General features: G+C 40.2%; 1 protein-coding gene across 3 annotated transcripts in view; it reads right to left on the bottom strand.

Annotated features, from left to right (window-relative positions):
- Positions 1-12,392: 12,392 nt before the first annotated feature.
- ank2a (ankyrin 2a, neuronal) overlaps positions 12,393-12,830 on the bottom strand; it is a 209,135-nt gene continuing 208,697 nt past the window's right edge. For all 3 annotated transcript variants that reach the window (XM_061976996.2, XM_061976997.2, XM_061976999.2), the window contains one exon: positions 12,393-12,568. In XM_061976996.2, coding sequence (XP_061832980.1) covers positions 12,554-12,568 — 15 coding nt within the window. In that variant the 3' untranslated portion in view covers positions 12,393-12,553. The remainder of the gene's footprint in view (positions 12,569-12,830) is intronic.

Genomic DNA, 12,830 nt, shown 5'->3' with positions numbered 1-12,830 from the left:
AAAAGTACTGAACCAGTGGTCTGCAATGTGATTTATTCCAAGCTAACTCGGCTATGCTAATTCAGAATAGCAGAATTAGCTTGTAGGACAGTGGTGTCAAACATACGGCCCATGGGCCGGATCAGGCCCGCCAACAGGTTTTATTCGGTCAGTGTGATGAGTTTGCCAAGTATTAAAATGAGCTTCTTTTTTTTTTAAATGAAAGAAACTGCTGTTCTGAATGTGTCCACTGGGTGTCACAGTAGCAATTCTGTTAGGACTAGCAAGAGGTACAAAGTAAAAGCGTGGAAACTTAAAACCTGACGTTTTATGTCTTCTGCTTCAAACACATCGTTATTTGTAGGGGTGTAACGATACACAAAAATTTCGGTTCGGTACGTACCTCGGTTTAGAGGTCACGGTTCGGTTTTATTTTCGGTACAGTAAGAAAACAACAAAATATACATTTTTGGGTTATTTGTTTACAAAATTTTGTAAAATCTTCCACCAAAAATATTTTTCTTAGTGGAATATTTGATGTGAAGTAATGGGAACCTTGGACAGATCAATAATTCATAATAACATTGATTTAGATTCAATATTATGTTTTGAGCAATGACAGTTTGAAAGGAAAAAAACCCCAGAGAAAACAGTTTTCGTCATCATTGTTCAAATATTGTAGCGTCTGTCGAGACGCTTATCTCCATTCGGTTCCACACCATCAAAATGCCGAGGCAAACAATTCCAGATCAACACCGGATGAAAAAAATAGTGATTTTTTTTAGTTGTGATTTCCTTCTCTGCATGAAAGTTTAAAAGTAGCATATATTAATGCAGTATGAAGAAGAATGTTTTAATGTAGACACATAGAATCATCATACTGCTGTGATTATATGCATCAAGTGTTCATTCAAGGCTAAGGCAAAATATCGAGATATATATCGTGTATCGCAATATGGCTTTAAAATATCGCAATATTAAAAAAAAGGCCATATCGCCCAGCCCTAGTTCAATGATGCCATTTCTGTTGGTCATGTATAATTTGGTCTATTTTGTGTTTATCCTTGAATAAACAGGTCAGTTTCTTGTTACCAACCATTGTGTATTATTCAAACTCCCCACTAAGTAGGCTAAATAACTTTAAACTTTAATACATGCTCGGATAGGCCAGTATCGGTCAGTATTGGTATCAGATCGGAAGTGCAAAAACAATATCGGTATCGGATCGGAAGTGCAAAAACCTGGATCGGGACATCCCTAGTCAACATTGCAACTTTTTCTAAATTACATTTAACCTTTAAGCATTTTTATTTCACTTTTGTTATGTTTTTGTTTATTTTAATAGTATTTTTAGAATGTGCCGTGGGCCTTTAAAACATTATCCGTGGGCCTCTAATGGCCTCCGGGGCACACTTTTGACACCCCTGCTATAGATAATAAAAAATTAAATGTGATAAATCCATGGATAAAAAGCAGAGCCTGGCGACACATGCGCATTTATCATAACTCTCTCTCTCTCTCTCTCTGTCTCTGTCTCTGCCCCTCCCTCACCGATGCTGCTGCGTGCACAATTAGTTTTGTTTTTAACCCCTTCTTAACCCTGAACGTACATTGAAAATACACGCAACCCTAACTCAAAATGCCGGACATTTGAGGCATTTAAGAAACTCCGCCCTGACAGCTTCGCAAAAGAGGACATGTCCGGTAAAAAGAGGACGTATGGTCAGTCTATCCTAGCCCGTTAGCTGCTAGCATGCCGTGTGTTGTGCCTCGGTGTGCATTGTTTACACAACACACTACTTAATATGTCCGTGTGGAAACTCCGGGTTGGGGAGGAGACCCTGCCCCAAGTGGAGGAGTTCAAGTACCTAGGAGTCTTGTTCACGAGTGAGGGAAAAGTGGATCGTGAGATCGACAGGCGGATCGGTGCGGCATCTTCAGTAATGCGGACGCTGTATCGATCCGTTGTGGTGAAGAAGGAGCTGAGCCGGAAGGCAAAGCTCTCAATTGACTGGTCGATCTACGTTCCCATCCTCACCATGGTCATGAGCTTTGGGTTATGACCGAAAGGACAAGATCACGGGTACAAGCGGCCCAAATGAGTTTCCTCCGCCGGGTGGTGGGGCTCTCCCTTAGAGATAGGGTGAGAAGCTCTGTCATCCGGGGGGAGCTCAAAGTAAAGCCGCTGCTCCTCCACATCGAGAGGAGCCAGATGAGGTGGTTCGGGCATCTGGTCAGGATGCCACCCTAACGCCTCCCTCGGGAGGTGTTTAGGGCACGTCCAACCGGTAGGAGGCCACGGGGAAGACCCAGGACACGTTGGGAAGACTATGTCTCCCGGCTGGCCTGGGAACGACTCGGGATCCCCCGGGAGGAGCTGGACGAAGTGGCTGGGGAGAGGAAAGTCTGGGCTTCCCTGCTTAGGCTGCTGCCCCCGCGACCCGACCTCGGATAAGCGGAGGAGGATGGATGGATGGATGGATGGATGGAAACTCGTTCGGTACACCTCCGAACCGAACCGAAACCCCCGTACCGAAACGGTTCAATGCAAATACACGTACCGTTACACCCCTACAGCACCTTTTTAGCTCTTATTTCCAAAATTGTGTACACTACTGAATTGGGGTCTTATGGCCGCTTATGTGGACACTTATACTGCCATCTAGTGGTGTCAGAAGAGTATATCATACAATGGAATTTGGAACAAAAAAGTGTACAAATAAGAATTAGCATGTCACTAAACATGAAGTACACGTTTGTGTACTTATGGACTAAGTACATCATATCAAAAGATGATTCTTAATTTTTATTCTAATTAGGGTCCAATAAGCCCAAATAGCAAAGATAAAAACAAGAAAGCATGTAAACAAACAGCTTGGGCCTTAAGAGATTAATATTGTATTATTTTACGTTGAAAAACAACTGCACAAGTAGAAGGTAAATCCACAGTTAAAATGTCGGTTACTGTATGTAATTGAAAATTGATTTAAAGTTGAGGCGAAATTTTTTTTATCATGTTAATTCAACTTAAAGTGTTGGTTGCACTTTATTCAAATAAAATGTAAATGCATTGGCCATTAATTGTTGTTTACTTGCCTGTCTATTAAGGCTGAAACGACGCGTCGACGTCATTTTTGTGCGTCGGCGCGTCGCATATTTACGTCACACCACTGTCATGGCGGAGCGCAGAGCAAACGATGCGAGCGAGGGGAAAAAAACACACCAAAAGTCGTCAAAAGTGTGGGAGTATTTTAATAAACGGCCTAATAATGTTGTTTTATGCACACTGTGTCGAGCGGAAATGGCGTATCACAGCAGCACAACGGCTATGAACGAGCATCTAAAAAGAAAACATCCGACAGCGTTCTTCCCATCACCATCAACGAGTCAATCATCCGCATGAGTATACGTTGTCATCATTACAAAAAAACATGAATGTGTCATTTGTATCTGCGTTGTAAATTCATAAACTAAAGCACCGTTTCGCTCTGAGAGGCGCGTTTGGCGTGCCTGTTCAGTGTTTACAAAGACGCGCTCCTCTTTAACGCTAACGTTAATAAGTTGTACAAATACCTTTTACAACATTAACAGTTACATATACTATCTTTAACGCTAACGTTAATAAGTTGTGCAAATACCTTTTACAACATTAACAGTTACATATACTATCTTTAACGCTAACGTTAATTAGTTGTGCAAATACCTTTTACAACATTAACAGTTACATATACTATGTACAAACGAACAATTAACTTCACTTTAATCATACTATCATTGTTGTGTTATTAAACCAATTTAACAAGATAATGTGTGTAGTTTAATTAACCTTTTGTATTAAAGTAAGCTGTATTTGGGTATATTTAAAATGAAAATTAATTGTTGTCTCTTATGTTGCAGCAAACGACAAAGCAGTGTCCAGGATTTTTTTCCAAAGAGGCATGGGACTGAATGCACACCCCAAGTGGCCGCTGACCTGACTGATGGTGTCCTGGAAATGATGGTCATAGACATGAGGCCATTAAATATGGTAGAAGGGGAAGGGTTTCAAAAAATGATCAAACGGTTTCACTCTGGCTACACACTACCATCAAGAACCCACTTCACTAAGCTTATGGAGCAAAAATACACAAAGAAAATGAATGAAGTCAAAGCAATCCTGAAAAATGTGAAAGGAAAACTGACACTCACAACTGATGCATGGACAAGTATGGCCACTGAAGCTTACCTTGGTGTCACCATTCACTTTGTTAATGATGAGTGGGAGCTTACCTCAATTAACTTGACAACAATGCCCCTCAATGAAAAGCACACTGCAGAAAACATTGCCTCTTGGATTGAGGATGTTGTCAATAAGTTTGAAATAAACATAAAACTAGTACAAGTCATTGTACATGACAATGCTGCAAATGTTGTTGCAGCTTTAAGAGTTCTTGAGGAAAGACATGGTGTTTCATCCCTCAGATGTGTTGGCCATACTCTACAGCTTGTAGTTAACCATGCTCTAAAGGACAACCACATCAGCAGAGCTTTAGGAGCAGCAAGAAGTTTGGTCGAGCACTTCAGAAAAAGTGAGCTATCCAGTACAAAACTAAAGGTTAAGCAAAAACAAATGGGTTCTCCAGACCACAGCCTCATACAAGATGTGTCTGTGAGATGGAACAGTTCCTTTTACATGATTAGTCGCCTGCTTGAGCAGAGGTGGCCAATAACAGCAACTCTGTCAGATCCGGAGGTCACTCAAAGAGGGAAGCATTTTCTGGATCTTAAGGCTGACCAGTGGAGCTTGCTTGAAGAACTTGAACAAGTTCTGAAACCTTTTGAATGTGCAACTGTGTACCTGAGTAACAGTTTCCGCTGTCCCTCTGCTGGTCAAAGGGCTTCGGAAGGCTACACAAACTGCTTTTGAAAATGCATCAATCAAGTGTTTCCAGGTCACTGCTGCACGTGAGATAACATCCAGGTGGGAAGCCGAGACCACATTCAAAGATGATGGACCAAATGTGTGCATATTAGCAGCTGCACTTGACCCACGATTCAGGAAGCTGAAATTCCTGACTGCAGATGAGTGTTTAAAAGTTCAATACAAGCTGCATGCAATAGTTCTGGAGGAGAAAAGAAGGGAAAAGGACACAGACGCTCAACAGGGCACAGCAATGCAAGTGGAAAGACCAGATGCTGACAGGCGGCCTGTATCTTTACTAGACACACTTCTTGGCTCAGATTCAGATGAACTCAGCAACAATGAGGAAGACAACAATGACAGTAATGATGCTGAAATGGTCAGAAACGAGTTAGTGTCTTATTTTGGAGAATCCCCCATTTCCAAGGATGAAAACCCATTAAAATGGTGGAAAGAACATCAGGCAAGGTTTCCAAATCTGGCAATGCTGGCTCGGTCTTACCTCTCAGTTCCAGCCACATCGACCCCTTCTGAGCGCCTATTTTCAGCTGCTGGGAATATTGTAAACAAGAAAAGAACCAGCCTCACCCCAGAGCATGTAGACATGCTAACCTTTCTTCATTACAACTGTTAGTCACTCACTGGAATGAGTAGAATTGGTTATAGTGTACTGTGTTGGACTGGATGTTTATTTTGCACATTTTAAAAGCAATACTTAATGTTCACAGTGCTCCAGAATATTTAGATTGGCACAAATGTTTACAGTGTTACAGAATGTTTTGCCATGTTTTCAATGTTGACTGAGTGGCCATACTTTTTTTTTTTGGAAATAAAAGCCATGCCTTTTGAAAAAACTGGCCTAAATTTATTTTTTTCATCTTAATTTTAAATTAAAAAAAAAATCGGTAAAAGGAAAAATAATCTATAGATTAATCGAAAAAAATAATCTATAGATTTACCGATTAATCGAAAAAATAATCTATGGATTAATCGATAGAAAAATAATCGTTAGCTGCAGCCCTACTGTCTATATACATAATTCATTTATATTCAATTCCCTTACAAGAATTAACAGGAATATAGGAAACTATTTCACAGTCACGCTGCTTGATTTTTTTTGTTAAAAGTTTTGCTTATAAAGTTACTAACTGAATCGTTTCGGATCGTATCGTTTTAACCAAAAATATTGCCCTTGAATCGTATCGGCAACCACTAATTCTGAGTCGAATTTAATCGCTCCTAATACAAACAAATAAAGCTATAAGTAAAGATATTAAGATTTAAAGATTTAATTGGTTTAAAGTTGAGCCGAAAATGTTTTATCATGTTAATTCAACTTAAAGTGTTGGTTGCACTTTATTCAAATAAAATGTGAATGCATTGGCCATTAATTGTTGTTTACTTGCCTGTTAATGAACATAATTCATTTATATTCAATTCCCTTACAGGATTAACAGGAATATAGGAAACTATTTCACAGTCACGCTGCTTATAAAGTTACTAACTGAATCTTTTCGGATCGTATCGTTCTAACAAAAAATATCGCCCCTGAATCGTATCGGCAACCACTAATTCTGAGTCGAATCGAATCGCTGTTTAAACAAATTGTTATGCTCCTGATACAAACAAATAAAGCTATAAGTAAAGATATTAAAACTTACTGCCGGGTATAATTTTATATGATCTTGAGATTTTTGGGGAAATTTCAAGTTTTTTGTACTTTTAGAAATCAGATCCGGGAATTTCGAAGTCGACACGCTTCTAGGAAATTTTAACTATGTCATCAACCTCTGTGCTCTTCAATTGGTATACTAAACAAGAAATAAATGGTTTGAGTGTTGAAATGCAGTGTTTCCCACACATTCATTTATTTGTGGCGGCCCGCCACGAAAGAATTACGTCCGCCACAAATGGATTTTTCGGCTTTTGACTCGCTCGACCGCACATAAAAGCAATGGGACTGTCTGTGAATGTTGCTTGTAGTTACAACTCCGGTGCAGTAGGTGGCGGTAGCCTACTATGCATTGTAACTCCGCATATAGCACTTACTTCACCTGGTGGGCCAGAAGAAGAAGAAGAAGAAGAAGAGGGACGGACGGACGCACGGACGGACAGGATCAAAATACGATTGTAATATAGGTTATAGGTAGATAGGTTATAGCTGCATCGCTCGCGGCTCGTCATATATTTAACGTTAATCCGCGATTTCACCGAGCGTTTCACTGACGGTGAGCAGCCTGACGCTGCTTCATTAACACCGCCACTATTTGACTCGTGGGCCGGGGCAGACGCACGTAGTAACAGTCACCTGTTTTCATACCAACGAGCTAACGTGTCCAGGTTATAACCCTGTTGTCAATAAACACACATGGACTGAAGCTAAATTGTCCACTGTCCACTGCAGCATGTGAATGCAATGAAAAGAATAAAATCTGAGCCAACCAGCTGTTAAAATGTTGTCTAGGTTAATGTTTTGGCCATTAAAGGCCCTTCATTTCAAGATTTCAACTGTGATCGGGCTTTAAACAGGTGGCTGACCTGTTCAGATGGGTGTAACTGCTACTGGTCAAATAATGTGAAATAGCATTTAATTTTACATGTATGCAATGCCATTTAAATGTAATTATAGATAATAATAATAATAATAATATTAAATACTGTGTAGTGTTGTAAATAGTCAACGGGAAGAATTTTAGTAAAATATAAGCCATGAGCACTACACAGCCAGAAAAAAACCTAGGCAGGACAAGTAAAAATATTGGGGCAAGTAGATTTGAGAAGTCGGGTAAGTAGAAAAAAACCTTAACGTTGAACCCTGCATGTGTTGAGCAGCTGCCACTTAAGGTTAGACGGCTGTGTACATAGAGCGGTTCTGCTCGTTAGTAATAAATTCTAATATTGGATGTTCACTCCTTCACACAGTTGAGTATAGAAAAATATTTTCAACGGCCGAGAAGGGCTCGACTTGGAGAGGAGGTAGGCCTACAGTCCGGACCACAGGTGCGACCTGTTCAACAGCAGCAGGAGGAGGAGGAGGAGGAGGTTGACTGACTGCGGCAGGACACCTCTGCCTCTGTTTCACTTCATGTTGCTGGTAAATAATATGGTTGTAGTAGTAGGCTAAAGTTAAATTATTTAGTATTCACTAATTAAAGGGGCAGAGCTTTAAGAGACATTTTAGCTTTTATATTTTATAAGATATATTTTTTGTAAGAACCACAATTAATACATATATTTCAGTGAATCACTAATTGTTCAAATCTGTATATAAATATGTACATGAAATGTTGTAATTATATTCCAACTCCGCGTTCTTCTTGGTCATCGCCGCTGCCGCCGCCGCCACCCCACGACCACACCACCACAAATAGATGCCTGTTCTGTGGGAAACACTGAAATGGTTTGAATGATGACAAGGTGACGGTAAACTGAAATTCTAAAGGAATGTAGAAATTGTTTGAAAGTTTAAATTGTGTAACCCTTGTGTGGTGTTCATATTGTTGTTACCAAGAGTTAGTGCTGCAAGGGTTTCTTGGTATTTGTTCTGTTGTGTTTATGTTGTGTTACGGTGCGGATGTTCTCCCGAAATGTGTTTGTCATTCTTGGTAACAGTGTTAAAGCTGTCTGATGGACGCGTTGCATTTTGTGGCTTTTAATGCCTCACAATCAACACTTTTATGTTAAAATACTGAACAGATGTTTATTGGGATAAGGTAAACATCTGTTCTGTATTTTAACATAAACGTGTTTGATTGTAAGGCATTAAAAGCTGAGTAACAGCAATATGAACGTTGCACGAAAAATTTATCTGCCAGTTTCTGCATCCCACAGGGATTCTTCTTTTGTGTTTCTGCACCTGCGGTTCCCACACAAGGTTGCAACATTGTTTGTCAACACTCTCTGCTTTCATTTTCTCGCACATTTGACCCTCTGCTGTTCTGTGTACCTACACTTTGTCCTCCTCCTTTCTAGGCCTGCTGTGTGTGTGTGTGTGTGTGTGTGTGTGTGTGTGTGTGTGTGTGTGTGTACACACCCGGACATCTTATATGTAATAGAAATGTGTAGGGGGGGTGTGTGGTCATTAAATATGTATTCTGATATATGTTCTTCACAGAAAATGAGCCAAAGTCAGTGAGTCTCAGTTTGAAAAATTAATTAATTGTATCATTTTTCTTTTAATAAAAAATGAAAACGGGTCCCACAGACCCAAACGCCACCCAAGGGTTAAAGTTTAAACATGGTTTGAGAAGTGAAGAGCATAAGCTGTACTGAAATGTCGAGTAATGCTAAATGTTAGTAAATAGTTAGTTACTTTACTTCAAGATGTTACAAAGTAATAGAATCCATTAATTTTAGCACTAAATGTTTCCCATTTCCTCACATGCTACCATAAAACGTTAGCATGCTAACGGGGGAACATTTAGCACACTTCTAACATGGCTCCAAATATCAAAATCCATGTTTATTGGGTTAAAAAGTAAAAAAAAAAATTGGCTAAAATGCTAGAAAAAAGCGTTAGCATAACAGGGGAACAGCTAGCATACTTGTAAGATTGCCCCAGGTAACCAAATCCTTGTTGATTAGGTTAAAATGTACAAGATTAGCTAAAATGCTCACATTAAATGTTAGCTGACGTTATAGCTAAAATGCTGGCAAAAACCAATAGCATGCTAACACCAGCATTGTTTGCGTACTAATTGTATTATGCTAACTGGGCAACAGCCAGCATACTTCAAAGAATAAAATAATGCGATAAACAGGTCTGCGGCCAACTGTCTACCGAAATATAAATAGTTCAGGCACAAAAATACATTTTGAAACTTTTATTCTCAGCTTTCATTTGTCAGCCATAAACACACTGCAGCCATTTTGTTGGATCTTTTTGAGTTTTGAACAGCAAGACATGCCCTTATAGATATCTATACATATGCATCATGTGAGTATATAACTGTCAGCATCACAGAAAAAGGGGTGCTCGTATTTTCTCCAAATGAAAAATATATGTATATATATATATGTCTATATATACCGGTCACAGTGAACTTCCACAAAGCATGTTTTAGTCCTCTCTCTAAATCACAAAGTAAACAAACAGTGACGGTGACATGAAAGACATGATTGATTTACATACAGTAGCGATGCTTCGAGCAGGGAATAATGGTTTATTGAAGCACTAAACCGGTCTCTATCCTCCTGCCCAAAAAGAATGAGACAAAAAGGATATATTTGACTTGAACACAGCTAGTGCACAAACAGCATGGAGGCGTTCCATCCCGACATTCAGGAGTGCAAATCATGGTTGTGTAAAATCAATGTTTCTACAGTTGCCGTACATAAAGTAATGCAAAAAAAAAAGCAACTTTCACTCCCAAACGCTCAACACATGTTAATAATCATAAATACATTAAGAAAAACACCATTTGACCTCTTTTAATGGCAAAATGTGAACGATTTTACAATAAATAACAACAAATGAGGAGTACAGCAGGAGTCCAATGATGTACAGTAGGAAGGGGATTCATATGGCCCCATTCGCCGCGGTTTACCCGACACATGAAACGTGACGAATTGAAGCGTTGAGCATTTTAAAATGTGTTTTGCTGTGATTACAACTTTGCTACATGGTGGAGGTAGGAATCTTTGGGCACCTTGCCATTCCGTTACGACTCAGGAGCTACGATTGTTATTATTGATGCGTCTTTATATACAGTACAGGCCAATAGTTTGGACACATCTTCTCATTCAATGTGTTTTCTTTATTTACATTGTAGATTGTCACATCAAAACTATGAATGAACACATGTGGAGTTATGTTTCTCCAAGGTTTCTCATTGTCATCCCATCGGGGTGAGTTTTTTCTTGCCCTGATGTGGGATCTGAGCCAAGGATGTCGTTGTGGCTTGTGCAGCCCTTAGAGACACTTGTGATTCAGGGCTATACAAGTAAACATTGATTGATTGATTGATTGATGTACTTAACAAAAAAAAGGTGAAATAACTGAAAACATGTTTCATATTCTAGTTTCTTCAAAATAGCCACCCTTTGCTCTGATTACTGCCTTGCACACTCTTGGCATTCTCTCCATGAGCTTCAAGCACACCTGTGAAGTGAAAACCATTTCAGGTGACTACCTCTTGAAGCTCGTCGAGAGAATGCCAAAAGTGTGCAAAGTGCTTGAAGCTCATCGAGCATCATGTTTTCAGTTATTTCACCTTTTTTTTGTTAAGTACATAACTCCACGTGTTCATTCATAGTTTTGATGTGACATTCTACAATGTAAATAGTCATGAAAATAGAGAAAACGCATTGAATGAGGAGAAGGTGTGTCCAAACTTTTGGCCTGTACTGTATGTTGAGACAGTTTTACATTACATTCATCACTTGCAACTTAAAAAAAAAACAGTTGAATTCATCCTTGTTATATTTATTATGTGTCCTAAAATAAAGAAGCTAGTCGGATCTTTCTGTGAGGTGGAACTGTCTGCAATACTTTATTTACAATAAATAAATAATCAATTATTGACGTTTACTCATGGATTTTACAATTGCCCACGTCCCAAATGCGATGCATCTAAAAATGTATCATTTCCCCCCCACCTCGAGTGGCACTTTCCATCATTTCAGCAGACTGCATGCCCCCTCTCCATATGTGGCCATATGAATCCCTTCCTTACTGTAATCTAAGTAATGTTTCTACCACTTGCTCAGACGATCCAAAATGAATCCACTCCGGCCAAGCAGATGCCGACCGGGTCATGCAGGGACCGACGACATAACAACCGACAGCACGGTCACCGTTCACACAGTAAGACCGTCAATCATTTAGGACGCAGTGCGCAGAAAAGTCTGTCTGATTAAAACATAACGCACAAACAAGATGAAAACGACAAAGCTGATGTTGATTAGTCATGCCTGCTCTTTTTCCACACCGTTGATTAATCACCTCTAGGCTACAGATGTCGGTATTGTCTAGATTAGATGAAATTCTTGTATATCAGAATGCCCGAAAGACGGATTACACGCGGCCTACACGGAAACACAACAGCAGCAGCAGCAGCAGCGGTTAAATAAACGCACTCGACGTGACTCGAGTGCGATGACTATTCTTTGCCGGGATTATTCCGCAAAGTCTTTCTGCGACTTATCGCCACGTCCGAGTGTCCTCACCAGAGAGTGGTTCCAAGGTCAAGTGTTCAAGTGAATGGCATTTTTTTTTTTTAGATGACAAGACTTTGTTGACATGAAACCTAAGACTGATCAGGAAAAAAAAAACAGCTCATCTTTGGTCACAAAACAAGGCAAACGATAAATTCTCGAAACACACCCAGCAAGGGAAGGAAATGTCTCATCATGGACGACGTTTGTTTGGCTGAAACGGGAAGACTGGTAGCTTGTAGGTGCGCGCTAAGATTACATGTGGCATAATGCATAGGAGAAGTAGTGGGAGGTGCGGGGGCGGGGGGCCTTAAATTAGTGCGTTACACATTCTTCTACTGTTCCTCGTCGCCGTCACGGTCCTCCTCTTGTTCTTGGTAGAAGTGGTGAAAGAGCTGGTGCAGATGCCGCTGGAGCTCGTGGGGTTTGGAGCCCTTGGCGGGGCCGTCCACTTGCTCGAGAAGGACCTGTTTGCGTTGCCCAGCTCCCTGCACCACCGTCTGTCTGAGGGTCTGACCTTCACGCATGTGGGCCCTGCAACACGGAGAGGAGCCCGAAACGGGTGAGTCAGCATTCTCGGTCGTAGAAGAAACACAAACAAAATCAATGGAAAACCATCCATTATAAGGCCCTTTTCAAACCAAAGGTCTCCCTGTGTTTCCACCAAAAACTACCCGGGTATATTGAGTTGTTCAGGAACTCTCTTTAGTTCAGGGGCGATAACAGATGTTGCTCATTGATATATTCGATATTATTGCCGTTATTTTTTGACACCAAATAAACCACTGATGTAATG

Source organism: Nerophis lumbriciformis, linkage group LG16, assembly GCF_033978685.3.
Source record: "Nerophis lumbriciformis linkage group LG16, RoL_Nlum_v2.1, whole genome shotgun sequence".
Lineage (NCBI taxonomy): Eukaryota > Metazoa > Chordata > Actinopteri > Syngnathiformes > Syngnathidae > Nerophis > Nerophis lumbriciformis.
The sequence above is the reverse complement of the archived record's forward strand: the minus strand, read 5'-3'. Positions and strand labels throughout refer to the sequence as shown.